The sequence below is a fragment of the Plectropomus leopardus genome, chromosome 1 (genome assembly GCF_026936395.1).
Source record: "Plectropomus leopardus strain MGB_pleo_1.0 chromosome 1, ASM2693639v1, whole genome shotgun sequence".
Lineage (NCBI taxonomy): Eukaryota > Metazoa > Chordata > Actinopteri > Perciformes > Serranidae > Plectropomus > Plectropomus leopardus.
The window spans coordinates 30,261,626-30,288,255 of NC_142176.1; the positions used below are offsets into that span (position 1 = coordinate 30,261,626).

At 38.7% G+C, this 26,630-nt stretch overlaps 3 protein-coding genes across 7 annotated transcripts in view; all 3 read right to left on the bottom strand.

The window, feature by feature from the left end:
* Nucleotides 1-1,213: 1,213 nt before the first annotated feature.
* bcl2l10 (BCL2 like 10) lies at nt 1,214-6,415 on the bottom strand. Its single transcript, XM_042486977.2, has 3 exons — nt 6,287-6,415; nt 3,580-4,044; nt 1,214-2,208 (listed from the first exon to the last, which is right to left on the bottom strand). The coding sequence occupies exons 1-3, from the start codon at nt 6,317-6,319 to the stop codon at nt 2,086-2,088; spliced, it is 621 nt and encodes a 206-aa protein (XP_042342911.2). The 5' UTR covers nt 6,320-6,415; the 3' UTR covers nt 1,214-2,085.
* A 3,196-nt stretch (nt 6,416-9,611) lies between these two features.
* On the bottom strand, nt 9,612-20,473 carry gnb5b (guanine nucleotide binding protein (G protein), beta 5b). Its single transcript, XM_042486907.2, has 13 exons — nt 20,373-20,473; nt 19,368-19,518; nt 17,557-17,668; nt 16,162-16,298; nt 15,976-16,017; nt 15,421-15,497; nt 14,739-14,871; nt 12,276-12,419; nt 12,014-12,105; nt 11,534-11,582; nt 11,082-11,178; nt 10,650-10,816; nt 9,612-10,193 (listed from the first exon to the last, which is right to left on the bottom strand). The coding sequence occupies exons 2-13, from the start codon at nt 19,491-19,493 to the stop codon at nt 10,182-10,184; spliced, it is 1,188 nt and encodes a 395-aa protein (XP_042342841.2). The 5' UTR covers nt 19,494-19,518; nt 20,373-20,473; the 3' UTR covers nt 9,612-10,181.
* Nucleotides 20,474-21,258: 785 nt separating this feature from the next.
* Nucleotides 21,259-26,630, bottom strand: part of myo5aa (myosin VAa) — a 65,455-nt gene continuing 60,083 nt past the window's right edge. For all 5 annotated transcript variants that reach the window (XM_088079841.1, XM_088079835.1, XM_088079849.1 and 2 more), the window contains one exon: nt 21,259-26,164. In XM_088079841.1, coding sequence (XP_087935967.1) covers nt 26,012-26,164 — 153 coding nt within the window. In that variant the 3' untranslated portion in view covers nt 21,259-26,011. The remainder of the gene's footprint in view (nt 26,165-26,630) is intronic.

Sequence of the window (26,630 nt, forward strand, 5' to 3'; positions counted from 1 at the left end):
AATGTCATAGCATAGTATGTTGTCAAAAATCATGCCAAAAAATCATAGTAAAATAATGCCAAGAACTCATACTGTAGTATTTCGTCAAAAATCATGCCAAAATGTTATGGCATAGTATGTCGTCAAAAATCATGATAAAAAACCATAGTATGGTATTCAATCAAAAATCATGCCAAAACCTAATAGTATAGTATGTCGCCATGATTTTTGACAACAAAGTATACTATGATGTTTTTGGATGATTTCAACTGTATTTTTTTGTTGTTTTTCATTCTCATACTATACAATGATGTTTCTTTGCGACGACATAGTATATTTACATGATTTATTTTTACAACATACTGTCTTTTTAAATTATTTTTGACCACATAGAATATGATGACTTTTTATGACAACATGACATTTTTCCGTGATTTTTGACATCCTGTTTTCATGGGCAAAGTATAATATATTTTTGTATTTTTACAAAACACACTATGATTTCTTTATAGGATTTTTGCAGACAGAAAGACATAAACAGACAGAAATTTGAAGAAGTCTCACGTGTGGTCGACCTATTTCCTTCACAAAACTTGCAGACAGACAACCCGAAAAAATAATGCCTCCTGCCTTGGCTATCGCTGGCACGGAGATATATAAAATTTGAGGCTGTTGCCACTCTTGTTAACCCTTTATTTTAATTATTTTCATGCAAGTTTGGATTTGTTGTCCCCTTTAACTGTTTGGTAAAGTACATGTGTATAACAGCAATCCAGTGCAGTACAATTACTTTAAATTGTATTTAAGTACAGCACTTGAATAACTGTAATGTAAACACAATTGAAAGTATCCAAATGGCTGAGTTGATAATGTAGTATTGACTGTGGCCTGTAGATAATGTCTGTTCAAGGCACAGCTTGCACTGCAAAAATAATTTAAAAGGTTAGGAGAGAGCCCTTTCTATTAAAGAGTTAATCTCAGGTAGTGAGGAGTTAATTTTTGCCTAAGGATGTTTTGTGCATGAGGTCCTGTTGCCTCAGGAGCACAGAAGCAGACAGCAAAGCATCTCTTATTTATTACAATATGTCTGCATATAAAGGAGGGCAGATCATCTACTATCCATATTCCCCTACACACTCCTCACCAGCTGCGTACACACTCAGGGAGAAAGTTGTATGACATCACCGCACCAGGTTGGTTCACTCTCTGCACTCAAATCACAAGAATCACAAACTCCATGATTGCTTCACTTTTATCATAAAAAACAGTGAAATAAATAGACAAACACAATGTAAAAATATAATGTTTAAGAGATCTGTTGGGGGGGGTGCCATTGCAGTTTGTTCAAATAGCAATATGTTTGAAATCAGATTGGTCCCTGGTTTGGTAGATCGACGTGAGAAACATTTCACAACATATCATAGCACCGTTGTGTTGTGTTGTGTTGTCATGAGCGCTGTACTCAGCTTGGCTGACCCATGGAAATCACAGATATTTCACATGAATGCAGGACAGACTTGAAAACAGTGGAACAGCTGCATTAGCTGTGGTTAGAAAAAAAAGGGCCACTGCTTACAGTTCCATTTCATATAAATATAATATATTAATTTATACATTGTACACGGCTCTATACCACATACACAACTTAGGTAAACACATGAATAAAAAGGCAGCTGACAATTTGTAAAATCAAAACCAAAAGCTGTGGGGAAATTGAAGTTTAGCTGCACTGCTGAAAATACAAAACTTTTGAGAGCAAGATGATTCTGTGCAGAAACCTGTGCTTTTGTAGTTCAACTGTTTAAGATATGTAAGTTGATGTCACTTACTCCAAAATTCATGAAGGCATTAGATCATTTATACAATCTTAAGGAGCGAGTGACAAAATGTCAGTATTTGTTTGTGTGTGTGTGTGTGTGTGTGTGTGTGTGTGTGGGGCAGGGAGAGTCTGAGTATGTGCAAACATTCAGTTGACTTGAGATTACAACCCTGAATTGACTTCAGATTTAATTTGCAGCATTGATGTTAGAATTCAAAATGTCTACTTAACTGTGCCAAATGAAATGAGAACATGGATGAGGATGTGTTAAGGATGTACGGGGTTAGCTAGCGCACCAGGAGGAAAGTGAGTCCAGCGAGGCCAACACCCGCAGCAGCAAACAGCGCTGTCTTCATGGACGAGTCCTGATTCACCTCTCTGGCACTGCAGGAGAACTTGCAGAACCCCTCCTGAGAGGACAAACAAAACAAAAGAAATGGTTAGAATTTGTTGGGTTTCTTTTACTTGCAATACATAATATTTATCTACAGTTTTCAGGGTTTTTTTGCATATACTGTAGGTTTTACAATTCAAAATGAGGAAGTATTAGCTGCCAAAATGTCTTCTAACTAACAGTTGCTTGGCTGATGCCCGGCGGCAATTAAAGAATATGTTTTGGAAAATATCTCAGTCACTGACAGGCTTGTGTTTCTCCACAAACACAGTAAAAAGATTTGCACAGGGTGCCGCTGATATCGGCAAGTTTTTAAATAATGTGACAGCACAGCAGTTCTTCAAGGTAGAAAAATAAGTGTCAACCCGGAGTAATGGAAAAAGCGCCAGTTTGAATAAATATAATGTAGAAATGATTGAATTCAGTTATATTAATTATGAACTCCTTCTAGCCTTTTCTGCTCCATTAGCAAAAAATAAATAAAAATTGGGTGAGTCAGATGCTGTTCAGCCCCATCAGACGTGTATTTCTCCATCTTGTGTTTTCAGACTGAAGTCACCAATTCAACCAGTGAGTGCACCTGCTTGCAGCTGCTTGTTGTTATAAACAAGCTAGCTTTCAATATAGCCGAAGCCAAATTCAACACACAGAAGCTTTGACTGTTACTACAAAGTCCATCTGGCTGAGTTGGTTATGTGTCTGTTGAAACCAGCTGTCAGCTGAAGAAAGGAGGGGTAAGAGAGAGTGTGTGTGTGTGTGTGTGTGTGTGTGTGTGTGTGTGTGTGTGTGTGTGTTTGGGAGGGGGCCAGGGCAAGCCCATTGACAAAAACAGACATTCAACTGTAGCTGAGTTCAGTTTGGTGAAGCATCTGGTCTACCCAGAGTCCATCATGACTATTCCATAAGTTTTTTTTCAAGTTAAATAAGCCACAACAAGCAGCCTTAAAATGATCTTTGGCCTTTTGATTTCCAGTGGCTAAACAAGCATACAGTCCAGAACCGCCTGAAAACACAGCTTTTGTTTTGCAAAACTGATCATCTGAAGCCCAACACTGTTTCAGCATGGCCCTGAATTTACACTGCTGAGGGCTGTCTCGTTGTTGACCACATTCCTCACCATTCTGCACATTTTAAGCCACATTTACACATAGATCTGAATAAAAACCTGAGCAGGAAGCAAACATGATACTTTCAAACTAGGTGGTTTCCAACAGCAAAAGTTTAAAAGAAGCACTTTCGCTTTTAGCTCTTACTGGGATTTTTTTTTACAGTTCCGTTTAACTGCCCCTAGATACAATCAAAATACCTCTCTAATCTCCAAGGTTTGTGTTGACTCAGCTCTGCCTGTAACACTCAGTTTAGAAGCAGACATGACGTTATGACCTACCCATCCGTCATTCTCCAGCATCCAGTCTCTCTTCTCGTCTCCCAAGTAATCAGCTATGGTCTCTGCCAGTCCCCTGCAGTTTCCAGGCTCCTGTCCCGGTTCCTGCCCCTGCCCAGGGTCCAGCCCCGGCTTTATGCCCTTCTGCTCCAGCAGCTGTCTGGCCAGCACCCCAGTAAAGGTGAAAAGGGAAACAACCCTCCCCCAGTTCAAATGTCCATCTCCCACCAGCTCCTCCATCACCTTCCTGAGGCTGGAGCAGGGGTCCGGCCCACACTGCCTCAGGAAGGTCTGAGCGAGGGAGTGGAAGCGAGCCTGGTGCTGCGTCTCCATGTCGTGAGCCAGGCGCCTCATGGCAGCGGCTGACTCGCTGGGAGGTGGAGGTGCTGGCTGTGGGCCTGTGCAGCACAGGGACAAGTAGTCCTCTGCCAGAGCTAGGGTCTCTTTCCACAGCCTGCACGACATTTTCTAAACGGGGAAAAACAATAATATAAGAGTGCCTGCTGAAATGGGAGGATCAGGAGCCGTACTGGTTTGTTGATGTGACGGGAACAAAGAGTAACCAGTTCAGGGCTGCAACATACAATTATTTATATCATCAACTTATGTGTCAGTTGCATACTCAATTATTAGTCTGTAGCGGTGGAAATCACCAGAGGCCCCATGATACCTTAATATCACAATATTTAAGTCACAATACATTAGACTGAGATTAAATGTTTTGGGATAAGCCAAGTATTAAAACAGCAGATTCTGCAATATATTACAATTTATTACCTTATTCAACTGCAAATTATGTCCCTAAAGGGGGAACTTTGCCAACATCTGTTTTTATCTAATAAGATAAAGTTTTCAGTCTGTTCATCTCACTTTGATCTTTTTTTTTACTGCAGCAAAATGAATCTTTTGGACTAAAAAAGAAGGAACTGATTTTGTTTTTCTAGTAGGCGACCAAACATTTAATTTGTGTTTGCAGTATTAATAATTTATATAATAAAAAAATGATACTTGCCACCTATATATTGATACAATATTGCCACAAAAAATACACAATATTTTTCCAATTTTTTTTCCCCACAACCCCTATTAGTTGGTTTATTAAACCTTCAGACAACTGTGAGAATGTTCATTATGATTTTTAGAGCCCAAGGCGGCATCTTTAAATTTCTTGTTTATGTCACACAATGACTTTAAAATGCAGAGATATTCAAATTAAAATAAAAATTAAAAAGGTTTTACCTGAAAGATGACCAGATATTTAACAAATCTACAACCAGTTCATTTTTTGCCAGTTGAATAATCAGGTAATAACTCTTATAGCTTTAAACTAATTGGCTGTTACCTCCAATCAGCTCATCATGCAACTGACGTTACCCACAAGCTGTCTCGTTCATACCTAGCATAAGCTTCCTTTAGTAATAACTTAGCTGCGTTATTCTTACATGATCACTGAAAGCTTTTGAGGCTTTTACTGATATGTCACGCTCATACAGAGCAGACTGTCATGTTAGACTCCAATTTGTGCACAATGATGATCAGACTCTTGATTATTAACAATCCACAGTACTCAAAAAAGAGGACTGAAGGAGCCTTTATTGCCTATGCCCCTAAACATCGCAAAACACACCTTTTTTTTACTCTGGCCTTCTCTTAGATCAAAAACCATATTAGGCTGGTTTACCCCCCCTTATGCCACCATTTCATTTCATTGGGACATGATGTTGATTATTTGGTCATATGTTGATATTTTTCTGTTGTCTCTGATATTGGATTTGTTAGATCATACTGTGGTATTTTTGTGTCTTTTATTTTGTTTTATTGTCTGGGTCTTATAAAATAAGATAACCCTTTATCAGTCCCACAAAGGGGAAATTGGCATTGTTACAGCAGCCAGGTGTGTACAGAATAAGCGAGCAAAGAGCGATATAAATAGTAAAAAGTGAAAATAGCAGGGGAAAAAACAAGTCAGAAATAGTAAAGAAGTACATAATTTTAAAAAAGGTGCCACATAGTACAAAATAATCATATTATATAACAATTCTTATTGTTTTCCTCTTTATGCTTTTCTGTCTGCGAAGCACTTTAAACTGCATTCCATGTTAAAGCTGCTATATAAATACAACTATATTAGTATTATTACCACTGAACATGTTTCATCCATGTAAAACCAGAAGGTGTAAACATGTACTGGGAGCCTCTGAACCTGGTTCCTGTTACATATTTGCAGCCAGGTGCTGAAATCTACTTGACAAAGTAACATGGTGTTAGCTGCTGTGTTGACGGCTACAGCTAACAGCAGCGCTAGCAGCAGTCGTGCTGGTGTCAACGTTAGCTCTCGGAAGATGCTGGAGCCTGAATACAGCTCAGTTAACTTTAACAGCCTGTCAAACCTGGATAAATCACACGTAATGCGTGTTGAATAACGTTAGTTATCAGTCAGCAGGTTGGCAGTCGGCTAGCCGGCCCAAGCTACCTTTTCTCCGCTAACTATCGTTGATCTGTCACCAAAGCAATGGAGGACACAAAGGACCACATTCACACAGGCTACCAGGAGCTAGCTCAACTACGAGAGCCACATCAGCGCACTAACACGGCTTTAAGTGTCATTATACAAACGCCTCTGAGTGGTCAGAGTTTTACATTTCCATACGTTCACATGAAAAGTGGGTTAAACAATGTTTATCCGAGCGTAGAGGAAACAAAAGCTTACCCTCCCAGCGATATCAGACTGCTCTCTGCGCATACGGACAGCGGAAGGAGAACCTCGGTGCACTCACAGCTTCCCTTCAGCTGCTCTGCTGCGGCTTTATCATCTGACTCCGCCTCCGGGCTGTTTTATCCATCTGCTCCCCGCAAAAAAAAAAAAAAAACCCGCAAAAGTCCCCTAACAATACAGCTGGGGAGACACCTCTCCTACAGAAAAGTGGCAATCAAATTACGTAAGTCATTTTTATCATCATCAGGTTCCCCAGGGGTCGGCAGGCTTTACTATCAAAAGAGCCATTTCTGGGCCAAAACAAACAAACAAAAAAATCTGTCTGGAGCTGCAGGTAACACAACACATATAGCCAAACTAGCCTAGCAATATTATTAATGGGTCTATATGAGCATTCATTAATATGTTTTACCACAATTTATTATTTTTTGTTGCACTAACTTTGCAGTGTTGGTGGTAAAAACTCAAAGATCTATCAATGTACTATTAACTTCTCCATTTCCTCTGAGACTTGTCCTGTCTTGGATTTGGAATGAATCCATAGCTAGTCAGGCTTTTTTGATTCAGGACTGCCCACCACTTTAGGCTTTTTCTGGAAGAAGAAGAAGAAGAAGAAGAAGAAAATGCCCAAAATACTGAATTTCTGGAGCAATTTCATAGTTTCACCATTCTATTACTGGCATTTTATAGACCACATAATTAATTATACACTCAAGAAAATGATCTGCAAATGACACAATAATGAAAACAGTGATTAGTTGCAGCTCTATCCAGGGATGGGATACATTTCAAAAGTCTACTTTTAGCTGGATAACCTTTATCTATATCCCTGAAAAAACATTGTAATGACATCACACAGGTAGAAATATGATTGTAATATTAAGTCATAGCTCACAATGCAAAACAAAGATACAGTTTGATCATAAATGGATTATTGAACAGACCTGCCAGGCACAGACACAGGGACCTGAAGTGTCAGGGCCCCTCCTGGCCTTCATCTGCAAAATGTCACTCAAATTATTGTAACATGTGCCAACTGAGAAAACGCTCAAAATACTTAACACAAAATAACTAAAAATGAGACAGAATAAACTCAAAGAGATCCAAACCACAAAAAGATGTATAACGACTACAGGCCTACGAAAGGCACAAAACAACAAAAAACACAACAGAGCCTGCAACGACGTCTCCCAGTTCAAATTAATTACTGATCGTTTATTGACATCTGTAAAGTGTCTCTGAGTTTCTTGAAAACTGCTCTACAAATAGGATGTATTATTATCATTATCATCAAAAAGAGGCAAAACCACAAAATCTGGATGTCTTTCTCCTATGCTGGAGCCTTTTGCATGTCTGTGCCCAGGGGCCCATTGTCTCATTATCTTTTAATTACAGCAAAACATAATGAAATGCTGTCACACATAACACTTTTTTTTTTTAAATTCACAGATGATTTCATCTTCATTGGACCTATCTAAACTAATTATAGGCATCAGTCGGTGCAGCCAGGTTTCACCTCTGCTTTGAAAGGGCTGAAAGCAGACCCCTAATTTTACAATTTGGTTTCATTCATCACCAAAGAGTCTCACTTCTCTCTCTCAGTGTGTGATATCACAATTTGTAAACTACACACACAGAATGGTTCAGTGATCAGCATGAGGAATTGAAAGATGCAGAGTTTGTGGCTGTCAAAGCAAATGGTTTCATGTAGTTTTTGCATCTGGTGATATTTTTGGGTACTTCCTCTGCATGGTGATTCCCCTCTGTTCTCTCATCCAACAGTGCATTTTCTCTTCCTGTCTTTCACCATCATGTCTCTTTACCTTGGTGCTTCCCACTGGGTCTTTCCCTGTTTGAATTCGAGAAAATCTTTAATCCAGGTTACCATTGAAATATATAAAAAAAATAGATAGAGCAAGATGACAGAAAAAGAAAACTGTACACTAAAAATCCCCAAGGGTTCTGGGAAACATAGTTTTGATTGTTTAAAACTGAAATTTCAGAGGAGCACTCTTTTTTTCACAGTGAAAGGATGTCGCAGCTCTTATAGTAGAGATTCATACCCTCGTGTGCAGTCATTGGCAGATCAATTTTGGTTTTAATAGCTTTCATAACATAAGGATATTAAAAAAAAACTGCTCATGTTCCTTCTCCACACTCAGTTTTGTAATTTGTAAAGTGATGATGTAAATACACAATAACGACCTTTGACCACGGTTTTAAAAAATAAAGACGTGTAAGTTGGAGAGACCATCTAATCAATAATGTTTACCACGCACTTCAACAACTGGACAGTCATGAAACCACAAACATACAGTAGATTCTGCCTGTTTATGGGCATAAAGTTACATCAAGTGCTGCTATACTGACATAACTGTAGGCCTTCCACAAGTGGACACCTGTAATTTTTTAAGTATTAGAAATAAAAGTTAATGCAGACTATGTTCGCTGCATAGATTTTAACTCAAGTAAGTTTGGAGAGTCTGCTAATAGATTTTCATATCATTCACAGCTGGATGCCTGGGATGGTATATAAACACACACAAATATGTATATAAAAATATGCAAGTATCTAAATGCATGTATATACAAAATTATCTAAGAGAAAACTATTGCTGTAATGTGGATGGGATTTTCAGCAAATGGTATAAAACTACCAAATCTAACAAACAAATTAAATTGATTTTTGTAATCATGCAATGAGATGCGCTCTTCTCCCTGGATGTTTTCAGGACTTTTTGTAGGAAATACAGCCAGATATTGCTTTTACAATTGTGATGCAGTGCAACGCCCCCTAGTGGTATGCAGCATATCCAAAGATGCCGTATTCAGTAGGGTAGGCCTACTCTACAGTTACCCTTAAGCCCATCGTTTTCTTTTCTTTTCTTTTTAGATCAGAATAATTGCTTCTGGGGGGGAGGGATGTCTTTTTGAGAATAACGTCTTTAAAACACACACAGAATGGTCTGTGAAAGGCAGTAACCGTTGATCATAATGACAGAATCATCAGGTCACAGGATATTTACATGTCTTAACTCCACTGAATAGAAGAAATGCAAATTTCAGCCATTGAGATTGAATCTAGGTCAACCTCAGTGCCAGGAGGTTGCAGTTGCATGCAGCCTGTGTGGCACAATCAGTTAAAACCAGCAGATGTACCAAACATTGATTTGTATTTTGTTTATGCAGAGACATGTTGGGTTAGCTTTATCTGATTTGGCTCCACCTGCATATAGTCTTCTACTAAGGTTGTCAGAAATGAGTGAATTGAAGGCAGAAGAGAAAACAATGATACAACAAACACACAAAGAAAAAAAAATACTTTGAATCTTTTTTATTTTTTTTCCTAACAACAAATTCATCTAAGCTGCTGAGGTACTGAAATGATAAAAATCTGTGGCTACATTAAAATGGTCTTCCTTTGGATAATTATGACAATATCTATGGCATTGTGCCACAGTAAAAACAATAATTACTGTGTGAATAGCATGATTCTGGACAGCTTTGTTTCTCATAGGAAAGATAACAATGTACATCATTTACAAGGCTATCATTGAAATAGGCTGTAGGTCGACATGGCAGAGTGAATACATGTGGCTCTTTACTCTCACAAATATTTCCCACTAAGTTAGCAATAACAATTACGTAATGATAGTCAGTCATCAAGCTACCAATAACAAAGATTAGGAATTTAAACTTGACTGTCTCTTCAGTGATACCCACTCTATGGTTATGATACAATGATATATTCTGACTCAGAGGAGATAATGTCGGTTTTTGTGCATCTGTGTGTTTGTCACGTGAAGGTTTGCATGAACACACTCCGGCAGTAGTGTTGGTTTCGTAATGCTGGTGCTGTCGTCACTGGATCACAACTGTGATATCAACTCTAGGACCAAATCTGTATGAGAGAAGTGTGAAGAATCATTAAACCGCAAAACAAGCATTTTTATATACAACACTGATTGTCTGAATCAGGAAATATAAGAAAAACATAATACAGTTATGTCAGAAATTAGGGCATGGCTGGCCACGTTTTTGTCAGTTTACACTTGAGTTGACACGTTTTCAACTCCCCTAACAGTAACAGATGAGAAGCAGAACCTAACTTGTTAACAATTACCCGATCAATATGATCCAAACATATATACTGGACTGGAGTGATTATCCTAAACCCTTTTCACAAAAAAAGAGATTAGGCCATAATTCATATGTTAATATTAAAAGAATTCCTCAGTCCTTCAAAATAATCTAACACAGCTGCTTTGATGTGATTTCATGCGTGAAAATAAGTTAAAAGAAAAAGTGAAAGTTGCGAAATGGTTAAGTCATGTTGTACAGGGAAACTCCGCCTCACCCGTAGGGTGTTGTCCCAGGAGGCCGAGCAGAGTGCTGTGCCGTCAGGTGACAATCTCACTCTGCTGATGCGGTTCTCATGGCCAAACAGGGCAGAGATACGAGTTCCCTTCAATACGTCCCATACATTGATGGTGTAATCATTATAACCAGTGAAAAGCAGGCGACCTGAGGGCATGCGGGGGCGAAAGAGAGAAAGTACAGGAGGAAGTGGGGAATTCGGAAGAAGAGGAAGAAGAGGCAGGGAAAGAATTGGTTGAAATTGTGAGATAGAGAGCACATTTTTCATTGAATCATTAGAAATACTTTTATTTGTTTCAAATTACTGGATCACCTGCCAATGACTGCACACGAGGTTATCAACTTTACTAGTAGATGCTGATGATATCATTTCACACTCTATCAATGGTTGACTACTTTACAAATTCCTTACCGCTCAGAGAGAAGTCACAAGTGGAAGCACCAAATATGATGCTGTCCTTCTGGTAGACAGCTACCTCACGGTCAGCTCGCAGATCATAGAAACGGCACTGAGGGACACCAGGAGACACAACGGTAATTTGACAACAATAATCGGAGTCACTGGTTTAACAGTATATCATAGTAATAAAGTTGGTGCAAGTGTTTTATCCCGACAGTACACGTTGCTCATATTTATATGGGTTTTTTTCTGGTATTTCTGTCATACTGCAGTCTGAATAATGTCTTGTTCACAGATATCAGTGAGTTCATCCCATCATCAAAGTGATTTAGATTGAATCCAATAAATCAATTCAGTCTACACATGCACCGCGGACGTCAATTTGACTATCTTGCACAGGGACACGTATTGACATGACCAGCAGGCACATCACAACAAACTGATAAGCAGGTCATATGACTCACTGTGGCATCGTCTGAAGCAGAAGCAAATGCATCTCCACTGGGGTAGTACCTGAACACACATGACCGAGGTCAGAATGAGAAGTGCAGCACAAATGATAAATCATGTAAAATAAGCGAGTAATTCTGCTGCTTTAACTGTGTCACAAGGCTGAAACTTGGTCTTACTCTTGGACAGAAGATGAACTAATCTCCTCTGTGTAAAAAAAAAAAAAAAAAAAAAAAGTGTCTGATATTGAATTATGTTCTCTTTATTTTTGCATTTGGGTAAGTAACTTTTTTGTTGGTTCCAAACTTTCATAATTAAAAAAAAAACAAAAAAAAAACAGACAACTGGAAATCTAGATTTAAAGGTTATTTTAGACAAGATTAAATGCAGATTCCATGTTTTTTTAGTATTCAACCTATAAAGTTAGTGTGGCAAAGTCATTTCATATCCATCTTCCTAATAAGAGAGGTACTGTGAGAAAAAGCTGGACTCACTTTACACAGTTGATGTCAGAATCGTGGCTCTCAAAGGCCTGAATGTTCTGTCCAGAGCGCATGTCCCACACAATAGCCTTCTTATCACAGCCCTGATAACACACATACAGGAACACACATGCACACACACAAATTAGAGAAGGAAACTGTGGTTACTGTCCTGTAAAAATCCAGTTTCTTCAAAATGTCAGTGTTTCATGAAAACTCTAAATCCAAAGGTACCATGAGTAATTACAAGGTTTACACTACATCTTTCTCTTACCCCAGAGACAAAAGTGTTTCCAGTCTCAGATGGGGCGAGGTCCAGAGACAAGACATCAGCTGTGTGACCATGGAAACTCTGCAGCAACTGCCCACTCTCCACATCCCACAAGGCACATGTCCCATCTCCGCTGGAGGTCAGGATCTAACAGACACACACATGACATACACATACGCAAAAGCACCCAGATACATGCACACATGAGCACAGGCACAACACACATGTTCAAAAACCACAAAACAATCAACTATATGAAAACATGATTTGGAGCAAGGTCAAGAGATATATGTTCATGTTTTGTAACATTTTTGGAAACTTTATCTTATCAAGGACTTCTTGAGGGAACTGTAGATACCAACAAGTGGCTTAAAAACTGTGTAAACACTGGCAGCCAGAGAACAATAGTCTGGAGGAAATGGCATCGCGGAGGAATTTTGATGGGTTAAGATGAATTAACCTTGAATTCTTTTGGAAAGTCCACGGTGATTCGGGTAAAACTACGCTGGATTTAAATAGGAAGCTGATAATAAAAAATGGTTTCAAATTGCTAAATAGAAATTGTAAAGAAATGTACTGTTTGTGCTTAAATGTTGGTTATTTGTTCTCTACTTTATATGACTTCAGCTACAGGCTTTGCATTTATTTCTCATTGTTACACTTTAAACTGAGAAGTGAAACAGAAAAAAAGGAAATCATAGACTTTGTGGAATAATATTTGAAGGAAAAAGAGTTTAGTATTGGACATGTGATCATGTTGACCTCACTGGTGGCTGAAAGGATGCAGAACAGTGCCATCAACATCCTCTTTCTAAAGTCTGTGTTAACAGTATAAACAGGTAGTGAAATGCTGCAGATCTCTTCTCTGTCATTTAACTATGATGCTGTTGTACTCAACAGTACGCTATGCTTTCACGGGGCAGACACACACACACACACACACACACACACACACACACACACACACACACACACACACACACACACACACACACACACACACAACAAAAGCCAAAGGTCAATCCCTCACTCCTCACTGACAGAAAACCCTCACTGTGCATCATGTATTTGCATACAAACAAGCACACAAAATACCAAAATGTCAGCGATTCCTCTGATGAAAACAGATTACGGGCACTTAGAGACACATGCAGACATCAGAGATCCCTGCTGGCTGGTGGATTAGAGAGCTCCTGCTGGATGACCTCAGGCACAAAAACGCACCACATCCTGCCTGCACCGAGGGGTAGCTCCAGTTTCAACATGAATGCAATTATCAGTAAGCCACAATTACTGACACACACAGATGGGACTATGATGGGACACTGACTGATCAGACAGGGAGCCTTTGCATCAGTCTGTCTACCACCACCTGCATGTTACTATGTATTAAATACTTGCAGTGAGTTAAATAACCCAGTCAGCCCACATGTAAATGTCTTTAAAGAGAAAGCATTGTGACTCAGTCAGTGCAAAAGCAGATCTTAAATGTCAAAACTCACCAGCTGAAAGCCTTCACACATCAATGTTGCTCTCAGTTGGACACACACATACAGAGATACAACATCACAGAATAGTATGTCCTCCTAACACTCCTGTCAGCAGTCTTTAAAGGCTGCTTGAAAATGTGGAACCAGTCATTCAAACACATGAATAGTCAACACACTTTCTGAGCCCTCAGTGTAGTCCATGGCTTTGTGCTCCGAGCTCTTTTTTAATGGTACGGTATAATGGCTGTGAGCGCTACAGTGTGCATGTGTCTTTGTGTGTGAGACGCAGTATGAGAGAGAAAGTCCATGCGTGTATGTGTTAAATGTTCTACTCTCAGGTCACTGTGCTCCACTCTTTCCTAGATAAAGGCCACTCAGTGTCTATTAATACACCCAGGATAAAGAACCATCATGCCCCCACCCCGAGTCTCTTCTGCTCCCTCCTTGGCCCTGTCATCCATCTCCTGTCCTCTGTCACCGTGCTCCTCTGCCTTGCTGAGGGACAGAGTGGAGTAAATTATTAAAGCCTGCCAGTGTCAGGCAGTTTTCTTCATGTTCTCCCTTTTTAGACTGTCCCCTTCCTTTCCTCTGTCCTGTTTGGGAGTCAAAGGCACAGCCAACCAAAAATGTCTAATTGATATTGACTCATAATTCTTGTTTTGGGTGCAAGAGGTCGCAAATTCAAATCCCAGATGAGTCCATCGTTTCACAATCCTGGGCCACTCTTGTTAATTCATGTTACCAGAACAGTACAACAGGGTTTATACTCCTGTGTTGTATACAGTCAATGTTAATTCTATCATCTACAAATCTTACAAATACAAACAAAATAAACGTTTAAGAATGTATTCAGAATCCATGTTTTTTTTCAATTCAGTAAAAATGAATGCATTTAGTCATTGGTAATAGATTAAAAAAGTTTCAACTATACAAATCTCATTTACAGTTTCTTACAAGACATTAAACTGGCGCTCACCTGCATGTCAGACATAGTGAAGGTGCATCCTGATACATAGTTGGTGTGCATGGCAACGGACTTCTTCTTTGCAGCCAAGTTCTCGCTTTTGTCCAAAGACAGCGGGATCACTGAGCACTTGTTATCCAGTCCACTTTTAAAGGAGATAAAGCATGAGAGTTTGAGTGACAGGTCACTCACAATTTAAGATGAAATAGAATACTATTATTTTGCAGGTATTAGAGTATGAATATAATATAACTGGTCTGGGCTGACGGAGAAAGGATGAATGAGTAAAGGGAATGAACGTGTCTTCCATTATGTGTCACATTTAGTAAACATTTTCCCTGTAGGATCTATTTTAGTGGCACTAGCAATGATGGTGGCAGTCACCTAAAGTAGCCATTGTATACAAAATGAGGTTCTATTTTACACTATTTCATTACTTGAGTATTAAGTTTTTGGAAAAAAGCAACCAGGCTCATTTAAATAACTGATATCATACAAAGTTACACTTGAGCACAGTAAAATTATATCTCCAGAACATGTAGCCTATCATTTTTCTTTCATAATAGTAATACAAACTTTGTTATGAAACAATAACAGATATATTATTTCACAGTATTCTATTTTTCATAGAATACTGGAAAGAGTAGCAGTTTATTAAGTCAAGGCAATAAAAGGAGAAATTTTCTGTACTCACCCACATGCCACAGCACAACCTGAGGGAGCATATGCACACGCCATAACCCATGTACACGGCAGGGATACCCCATGTTCCTGAAGCACGCACACACACAAATGCATAAATAAGGGAGAAAAATGTTAAAAAGAATGTTTGTGGTAATTTGTTTAATAAGCATAAATCAACCATTTTTATGCATGTACTCTCTCTCTCTCTCTCTCTCTCTCTTACACACACACACACACACACAGCTGCACTAAACCTGTATTAATAGGGATTATGTTTGCTGTGGTTCTGTCTGCTCCATCAAGAGGCATAATGGTCAAACCAGGCTGAATCCTGGCTGCAATTTAAGTGCACTCTCTCTCACACACACACATACACACACACAGTGTCATAACAGGGGACAGATGGATAGATAATCTTTAAACGCATATTTCCATGTGATTATGCTGTGTCCCCTCTCAGAGGAGTAAGGCAGCAGCCTCCTTAATTTATGGTAATTTCTTACTCATACAAATTCAGCATCTTTTTATATTTATACAAAAGCACCACACATGCCTCTCTACTCACCTTATTAAGTGTGAATGCATCCCAGACAATAACTTTGCCATCCTAGATTACATAAAAAAAAATCAGTATTACATACACAATAATAAAGGGCCAAACATTATAAAATGAACATTGTCCTGTGGTACATAATACTGTTCTATATATTTCTTGTTATAAAGACACATGTGTCCATGAGTGCAGTTGTACCTGTGAAGAGCTGACAAGACGACGTTTGTCTTTACACCAATCCATACACAGCACTTTGTTCCCATGACCCTTCAGCACACGTCTGGTCTTTATGGAGAGAGCGCCCACAGCCTCGATCTTCTCAGCAACCTGGTTCACTGAGGTACCAACACACACACACACACACACACACACAGAGAGAGAGAGAGAGAGAGATATTTCAGTTGGTTTTGTAAGGTTTGTGAGAACATTTGACTGTTAGCAGTGGTGGAAGAACATCTCAGATCATTTATTTAAGTAAGCAGAAATAAAGTGCTTTATTCAAAATGTTAATAAATCCAGAAAATGCAAATACCACAGAATATGTGCTGTAGCGATTATACATGCTATTGGATTACTATTAGAGATTCTTAATCATGGAAGCAGCATTCAAGCAGCATTCACTTGCCTTTTACAAGTATAAAAAAGCAAATTGTGATGATTTCTTTTGAAAACATGATGAAAAAAACAATGAGCAACTTGGCAGGAAATCTCCTGCAAATTGCAAGAAATTAATAGATTAAGAAAGTTGTTTTTTAAAAGGAAAAAAATAAAGTATCTTTATTTATTTATTTATTTATTCGGGGTTGCCAAATTTTAGGTAATTTTCTGGAACTTTTTACAAATGTCTTACTGTATCCCATGTTTTTCAAAGAAATCTAGCAAATTTGCTCAGGTTTCAAAGGGTCAGTCTTTAAAAATTCATATTTTTTTATATTGTTGACTTTCAATTTAGTTTTAAATTTGCTATATATTGTATTTTATATTTAACATACATTGCTTTTCAGCTTTGTTAGTCCTTGTTTATTGTATGCGTTGTAGCATAAGCTCTCCTCTAACTTCGTATTGCAACTGCTGCACAGCACTTTACCTCAGGACAAATGAAGTTCATCTCTTATCCATCTTATCTTATAGGCGTTGTATGTAAACTGTTATTCCGAAAAGTTAGTGACTGTAAATGTCAGATAAATAGAGTGGAGCAGAGAGTACAATATTTAACTCTGAAATGTATAGCTAGTTGAGCTATGAAGAAGCGGAAATATTTAAGCTAAAGTAAGTAGGCCGCCTCAAAATTGTACTGAAATAATGCACTTAAGTAAATGTTATTAATTAAACATCCCACCAGGCTGACAAAGGATATGCACAATGTCAGCACAGAATGGCACAAAAAGCGCAATAACTCTACAGAAGATTACTTGGTGAAAACCTCCACAGCTGAGCATCTCTCCGACAGTCAGCTGTGGTGTAGTGCCCGTTATAAACAAAACTTTAGGGCTACGTGCGCAAAAGACGAGTCAACGAGCTGCCAGCTGCCAAGTTGTTAGTGTTTCTGCAGGTGTCAGAGTTGTTGTTGTTGTTTTGGTGCGGGACACTTACACTCTATGTCGCTGAGCTTCTTCCGCTCCTCCTCCAGCTTCTTCTTCAGACTGTCGCTCTCCCTCTGAAGTGTCGCCACAGACTCTCCGCCCTGCAGCCCCTGACAAGCCATCTTTGAAACAACAACAAAAACAGTCAGGAGAGAGCGGGAAGGAAAGAGAAACGCGAGGAAAAAACGGTGAAATTTGGGGAATGGGACGATAGTTGAGACCGCGCTCGAGCTCGACAGTGATGCTGCGCCGCGCGAGTCACAGCTCGTGCTCCGTTTCAGCCCCCTCCTCCATCCATCCTCCTCATTCAAGTACACTTCACATCCATCCTCCTCATTCAAGTACACTTCACGACGGGCGTTTAGACGCGCTGCTGCAGCTTCATAGTCTTCTATATATCCCCATAGTCCAGTTATTAAGAAAGTTCAACTTTGTCGACAATAAAAACACATACACACACGCGCGTACGCAGTGTAAGCAGTGTTGGGAAAGATGCGTTTGAAATGTAGTGTAGCCTTTAGGTTAGGCTACAGATTACAAGTTACCCCGTTAAAAAAAAAAAAAAGGTAGGCCTAAATGTAAATGTAATTATCGAAGTAATGTAATTGATAACTCTCAAACTAAATCTCTAACTTTCAAACTAATATTTTTAAACTGGGCGATCAAGCTGAAAGATACAAACAAACAAACGAAAAAGCATTTCACAGCATGCAAAGGAACAGAATGAGGGTTACCCTACATATACAGTAAATGTTATACAAAAAATAGTATATTTGGATCCTTGGAACCTCTTTGTAATCACTGACATGTTAATCAGTGACTGCAATTTGATTACACATTTTTACTCAGTATCTGTGATTTAGCCTATAGTACAACCTACCGCTGCCTCCATCAGCTATTATTTACAGTACAGCAGAGCAAATACTCAAATACAGTGTACACTTCAACTGATATTGGTTTTATTAGGTGGCTAAAATATGTTTTGCTGTGGTCCCGTCCACAGCAGTACATTGCTCAGCTTCTGTGCTGGTAGATTTTGGTTTATCAAATATGTTATTAAAGTAACGCAGTTCATAAAATAAGCACAGCAGAAATGTCAGATAGGTCAGACCACTGTGTTTAACTAAATATAGAGTATGCTAAAGTTATGACAGAAATAATGAAGTTTGCCGAATTTACATATCTCCACAATTCAAAACAGACAATTTCCTACCCAGAAGTGTATTGTTATTAGCATGACATCACTGTGTTTCGGTCTATACAGATATCTTTAAAACTTGAAATATAAACAGTCAAAATGGTACCCTTTATATTTCCTGTTGGAATGTTTTGCAGTGTAATGACATCAGTTGACAGGAAGTAATGTACTAAAAGGCTCTGACAGGAAATAAACAGGGACACCAGCTGTTGCCAAGCGATGAAATTCCAGTGAAACAGACTATAAAGACAGAAAGTGCTTCTGCAGTGCTATTATGGTCATTCCCTTGACACTGAGAGAACAGTTATGGGAGACCCAAAAACACTGACCGTTAAGACTGGGCTTTTTCAGGAGGGAGGCTGACAGAGAAATGTGCTTAAACAGAGTGTCTCAGACAGAGAATAAATACTAATAAATTGTTAGTACTAATACTTTAATGAGTCTAAAAGGGATTCACGTCTTTCTTTTCCAATTTTTAATTGATAATTAATTTGTTACATCTACACTACATTCACTCAAATGAATTTTTTTTTTTTTTTTAAGTTTCAGCTGCTGCACTCAGTGCTGCAATTTGCAATGAAATGATTTCATGGCTCTTTAGTGATCAGAAGCTGAAAACGTACCACTTCCACACAGAAGGAGCAGTAGTTGATGGCCTCGGACTTAATGTAGATGTTCATAAGAGGACTGGCTTTCCCACAGCTGTCGCAGGGGCCAAAAGTGGCCGCCACAAACGTCTGGTCACACATGGCTGAGGATGATCACCAACACGCCCTGTGGAGAATACAGACACAAACATAAAGAGTCTTTCAATCGGCTTAGACTACAGGTTGAAGATATTTTGGAGCTCTTTTGATTTTTGTACTGGGCTGTGACCACGGCCTGTTGAGTGAGTGTGTGTGTGTGTGGGTGTGTGTATGTGTGTGTCTGGGCTAGAAGATAAGTAGTTGGTAATCTACTCCAGGCTTATCCTTCTTCGAGCTCCAGAGAATAGCAGCAGCTATTCTGGGAACTGCACATATATTCAGTACACTCAGAATAAAATACAGAGCAAAATCAAATACAAATGAAATATGACTTTTCACATCAAAAATCCTCATGTCATAACTACTGTAGATGTACTATACTGTGACATGTTCTCTAATTACATTTCTTCCCACCATAAACATATTAATACTGTATATCTCATTAAACACATTTAAGCATAACGATATATGTAGTTTCCTTCATTTTGTTCATTTAGATTTTGCAAAAATGTTGGCAAACATGCTATTAACCAGGAACTGCAGCCTTGTGAAGAGATGGAAGTTCATTTTATATATATAAGTACCTCTCAATCATTAATGCCCAACTCAACTGATCGTAAGTAAACTCGCCACTACTGTTAGAAATAGTCATATTTTTTGTGCAAAATGTGAAGAGCATACCTCAGCAGAAACTGAAAAGATTTGCCACTTTCAAACTCCATCCAGGCTGATTCATCAAAAGTTATAAACACTACAATCTCTAGTCACATCTGCACAACAGATTTCATACTTTCAACCCACATGTATACACAAAATCACCAACATCAGTGTGTAAAAACATTATTTCCACAAACAGCTGCCATCTCAAAAATAAAGCCTTACCTGACAAGAGAATGTTTTTGCCTCTCGGTACAGCAGCTACTTGCCCCCAGAGAACTAAGTTGAGTTTTTCCAGTGAAGAGGATTGTCAGAGAGAGAACAGTAAGCTTCTTAGTGAAGTGTTTAAGCTGTGACTCTGCTCTGCAGCATTACCTGCCAGGCCTGGACAAGGTACATTTACACTCTAATCCAGTACACATTATAGATTTAATATTTTAAATCTATAATGTTATTTATTTTTCACTTTAAATGCATGACTTAACGTAACTGCACATTATACGCTTCCTTGTTGTAATATACAGTTAAAAATATTACCTTGCTAATCTCAATTTAAAGGTGATATTTTATGTCACACAAGCATGGCATCACCTTTCTGTACATTGCTGCATTTTTATGTGGTATAGGCTTAGCTTTTAAGTTTTAATCATTGGCTTTACATTATTTAATCATTTTATCTTCATTGCAGTCTGTCATGCTGTTAATAATTGTTCAATTGTTTCAGTTCAGTTGAGAACAAAATGTTTAATAATGAACAAAATAGGTTTTAGAAACTTTAAAAGTTCAGTTTTACCTGTCAGGTGCTGCTTTCTGTGACAGTGGCGCCCTCTGATGGAAATGAGCAGGAACTGTAAGCCGAGCTGCAGAGACAAATGCACTGATTAAAAATGTAAAATGTGTTTACAGTTTTTTCCCTTTAATTTAAATTAAATGTATATATCTAATAAAACAACCCAACCCTTTTTATTTAATCTAATGCATTTTTCTCAAGTACTGAATCCCTTGATTGCAATATTTTATTTTATATTATTATTTGAATAGAAATAAAATAGCCCTTGCCCTTTAAGAATAAGAAAAAAAAACCAGAAGTAATCTCCCAGAAACAATCCAACAGTGCTGAATTCTTTTATTTTACTTTTACAGATTTGACAATTTATTCCAAGTTTCTTAGTTTCTTAACGGTGAACACATTCACTAAGCACAGCTACCAGAAACTACAAACAGTCCAGTTTGTCAAATGTACACGTGGGTCAGAGGGGAAACATATGGTACTGGCTTCAGCATGTTCACACCAGTACCACAACAGCTGAGGGTGATGATATATCTCCTGTTTTGAACGTTTTAAAATGGCACAATCAACGCTAGTGCTGATAAGAACAATGGTCATTTATAATGTCAACGTCGTATCATACAACCAACTCTCTCCTTAATGTAAAATCGCAGAGTGAAGGAATGACACTTTCTCCTGTTTGAGAGCCCAAGAGAAGCCCAGGGGAACAAGACCCTGCAGCTCTGCTCAACTATACGAACCAGTGAAAGAGCGTGTGTGTTTTTTTAATGAGACCAGCATTCCCACTCTCAATCCATCAGTCCACAAAGAGAGACCGACCAAGGGTGAGAAGGCTCGTGCTGAATGCAATCCATTACCTGTGAATGGCCTTAACTGATAGTTGTAATAAAAAAAGCCAGAAAAATCACTGATTAAGAAAGTGAAGCGCCCTACTCACACAGGGAAAGTGGTGGAGGAAGCTTAATGGGCTACAGCTCCATAAAAAGGTGTAAAAAGGAGTTAAACAGGAAAGGTGTTTTTTTCTTCTTCTTCTTTTTTTTTTTTTTTTTTTTTACAGTTCTTATCCATCTTTTTAATGACTTCCTTAGAAATGTCTAAAAAGTGCATTTGGACTGAAGGCTAAACAATGAAACCCATCTGTGACACCAACTGTAGGACAAAAGGACACCTTATCAAAATAAAAATGATCACATTAAACAATTTATATTCATTTTACAGTGGAAAAAAAAACTACACTGAAAGAGCAAAACAATGCCACAAAGTCGATCATGTGTTTCAGTCATTCAGATATCAGATAATTCAGATAAGGCTTTGTCTGACAATGTGCAGCTAAATAATGATACACTTAATTAACAATTTGAAACATTCATATGGTTAATTATATTCCTTCATTTACCGTGTTTCTCGCCACAGATATGTACTCTTTACACAAACCATAACCTACCTATTAATCCAAACGAAAGAACAAAAAGCAGATTAATAACACGTGGTCCCAATGAGAGCTTATGGATATCAAATTATTCTCAAACACAAGTGCAACACAAAACAACTTCACATACTAATGTTCTCTTTACTCCACTTACAATTTGCTTCTGTCTGTAGCTTGTTCCTGTCGGAGCAAAAGCGGTTTGCTTCTTATGGCATTTAATTAGATAAAACATAGTTTTATTTCTCAGCATATACTGCACCTTCACCACAGCCTCTGGCATCATGTTTACTGATATCTCACTCATCTCTACTGCAAAATCATTTGGATTTATGCTTCCTTGGTTGGTTGGTTTCAAACTAAGCAAAACACAAAAAAAGAAAAAAAATCCAGCTCTGGTGACCATTCAAAATCTCCTATTAACGAAAGCACCTTTACCATGAAAGTGAAATATCTTTGTGAGAGGGTAAGGTCATTCGGCAAAAAATGAGGTTCACATGAGGGCAAGAGGCAAATTTGGTTAACTGGTAATACTAATGGCACAACAGGAAGTAAATGGACAAAAGTGCTAAACACGAGGCAGCGAGGACAATGTGAATGCAGACATTTTGAAACAACAGTCATCCATTGACTCTCAGCTTCACCAAGGCCTCTCAAACAAACAGACAAAAACAGCATGCTGGTTCATTTCTGGTAACTGGTAATGCTGGTAAAGCCAAGCCCATGCAAGTTAGATGAGGGCAGCAGCAGCAGCTCATGCTGTGCAGTTATCATACCACACTGTTGCCATACTGACTGAGCAATGGGTGCAAAATCACCCTCAGCCTTTAAAAGGAAGTACCAAATATATCTGGAAATCTGAACCAAAACAAATTAGGGCACCAAAAAACAACAACAAAAAAAATATTTTATGTCAGTAACTCTAAACTTAACCTGCAGTGCAAGTGAGACGTAAAAAAAGTAGTTCCACATATTCTGTTGTTTTTGATAATAAACGCCCGTGCTGTCCGTTCTTGGCCACTAAACTGAAAGGCATAGGGTGGACGTATAGGAGAGAAATCGCTCCCCAAAGCTGCTGTTAGGCCCTGTGTCCACCAAAGCATCTTTTTCTTAGCTGAGAACTGGGAAACACTCAGCCAGGAGCGCTTGAGAGTGCTTTGGAGTTGCAGCGTATTTTCATTTGAGACACTTTGGTTGCATCTGGCATAACTGCGGAAGTAAATAAGTTGACGGAAGGTAAATTTGCTAAAAGGATAAAGGTAAGGCTGAAGCATGCAGCGGGAGGACAAACCTGCGGTTCTGTGTGGGTTCATGAGAGGAAACATATATTAATATGCGTGCAGTATATTAATGTCTCTTTCCTCCATTGTTGTTGTTGTTGTTGTTGTTGTTCTGCACTTTAACATGTAAGATGTGATTGTTGGTCTTCATGATATTTGACCCTACTCAACTGTGTATATATATATATATATATATATATATATATATATATTTGTCTATAAAGTTTGGCTTCACCCACAACAGCTGCTCCTCCCATCCATCGACCTGATCTGATGAGATCTGAATGGATCAGGTCGATGGATGGGACGGACAGATCAAATATCTACCTTGAGAGTCACACACTGCTTCTGAGGAAAAAAGTACTCATGCGGAGCTTGTGTCACGGACCCACAAAAACCTCCGAATTTACAGAGGGGGACACAGAGTGATAGAAAGGGACACACATGCATTCAAAAGGGGAACCACCCCACACACACAAACACATTTTCACTTTCATTCTGTAGTAAACACTGGGATCGCTGGGTAAAAGGCTTTTAACCCAAAGATTAACATTTTTCAACTCTCTGCATAAAATAAAGCCAAACATGCAGTGATCAGTGCAGAATCTCAGCGCCTCATCACACTGCTGGTCTTTGTAAAGTAACATAAATATGTAGTGCTCCCATTGAAAATAATTAAAAATATACATTGGCCTCAGAAAAAAAACAAAACACTTTGGTGGACACTGCCCTTTAGTGTGGGAATAAAGCACAAAGCATTGTTTCAAAGCTGGACAGAATTGAGACAAAATCTCCTAAAACCAACCTCAGAGAAACCTTTTCTGCCCACGTTGCTCATTCGTACATGGCTTCACGATATACATACCTTTGATACTTAAGAAAATAACAATACTGAAATAAATAGTTCCACGTTGATAATAGTAAAACAGTTTCAAAGCTCTGACTAGAGCTGTGACCAGAGAAGAGAGAGGAAACAACCAAGATTGCAAAACTCCCGACGATACAGCAGTAAGTGTCGCGTTATGTGTGTGCCAGTGTCTGTTGTGACGCTCCGCTCTGGTCACAGCTGTAAACAGTGTCGACTGTAGCAGGTCAGAGCTTAAACCTTGTACCTTCTAAATCTGTCCTCAGTTAAACCCATGCTACACTTCATCTGCCTGAAATGCAGGATAAACAGGATAAAGTGACATCTCTAAGTAAAGATGTGACCTAACAATTAATCGCCTGTGCCGGCACTCCTTCAGCTATACTACATCATTTACCTGATATTGACATAAATAGCCTAAAACTGTCCTTACAAAGCTGTTACTCTTGGTGGTCCCATCTTTCGTATATCGGACACATTTTTCTGCAGAAAGCTTCTACTCTAAAAAAGGGAGGGTGGGGACGGACATAAATGCAATAAATAAAATACATGATATATATTATTCATATTTATATATGTATAAATAATATAGTACAGACGATGAGTTCTGTCTGAGCTTGACTGTGTCCAGAGAGTAAAATGACAGGATACAGAACGACGCCTGGTCCAGGTGGAGAGAGCTAACTTTAGTGCAACATCACTCAGCTGGCTTCGGACTCAGAACTCACTTTGCCCATTACACAGAGACCCAACACATCAAACTACACTTATCGAGTTATTCCTGTTTGTGAGGTCTTGACATCTCCTTTATGGGCTCGCTCCTGTGCATTGGTACATACATTCTCACCAGAGAACGAGACGATGACGAGAAGAACTATCTTAACAGCTAGTTGAAACACAGAGGAGGGGTAACCAGAGTCAAGACCACTAAGACAGACCCAGGTGTCGATGGAGAGCGAGCACTGGAGGCATTGATCTGGTCCTGTGGCTTCTCTAACAGGCAGGCGTTTATACAAGCAGTGGATGGACGAGGGCGCTTAACAGCCAGATTCAAACCAGCGGCGGCAACTGTTTAGCTGTTGTGTGTATTTGTGCGTTTTGTAAGAGAGAAGGTGCACTTGAGTGTGGGCGTGCATGTTTGTGTTCAGAGGATGTAAGTATTGTACAGATGCATGTTGATAGTTCATCATGTGGTGGGGTTTATGTGTTTAATTCTGCGTGTGTCCAGGTTCAAGACATATATTTTAGGAGGACTGTAAGCTGTGTTTTGAATCAGAAGCTCTTTGAGACTTTTCAGTAAACTTTTTGTGAGATAATTGCTCAAATTGTGTTCATACAAAGCCTAATTTTGGAGTGTTTGTAACACTGATTTTAAAAATTTCTCTTGTGATGACTGTGTAAAAGTCTTTTTGGGCCTGTGAGTGTCATGTGACTTGCAATTTCAATTGTGGCCAATATATCGAAAACGCCGCAGGGTTTAGAGTCGTCTCATGGGGCCTCGGTTTAGACGCGAGTGAGGAATGAAAGGTTGAGCGAACTAGGGATCTGGATGGTTTCCAGGGCAAGCGAGGAAGGGTTGAACGGGAAAGTGACCGGGTAAATCATCTTCGTGTCCATCAACAACTGTGGACTCTCACAGCGGTCTCGCAAGCGAGTCTGAATGGAAAAAGAGGAGAAAATGAGATGGACATAATTAATATGCAGTCAAAATCAGGATTCCCACACATTTTAATGGAGAAATTGCTAGGCTTTTCCATGACTTTCCAAGGACCTACAATGAACTTTTCTTGACCATTCACAGACCAATTACACGGACAGAACTGTAGAGTTAACTTCTACTATTAACTATTCCTAATGATAATTATTGTATTATTATTAATGTATATAGTAAAAAAAAAGAAAAGTGCTACATGTCAATACATATTAGTGATATATTGCATCATTAGCAATAGAAACTAAACCAGAAACCATCATAGAAACCATCATGGAAAATTGCTGTAAAAATTAATTTCATTAAACACTACTACAAAATTCAATTTTTTTCCCAAAACTTTCAAGGATCTTTTTGATACCAGACTTTTTCATGCCTGAAAAATGAGATAAAAAATGGAAAATTTTCAGG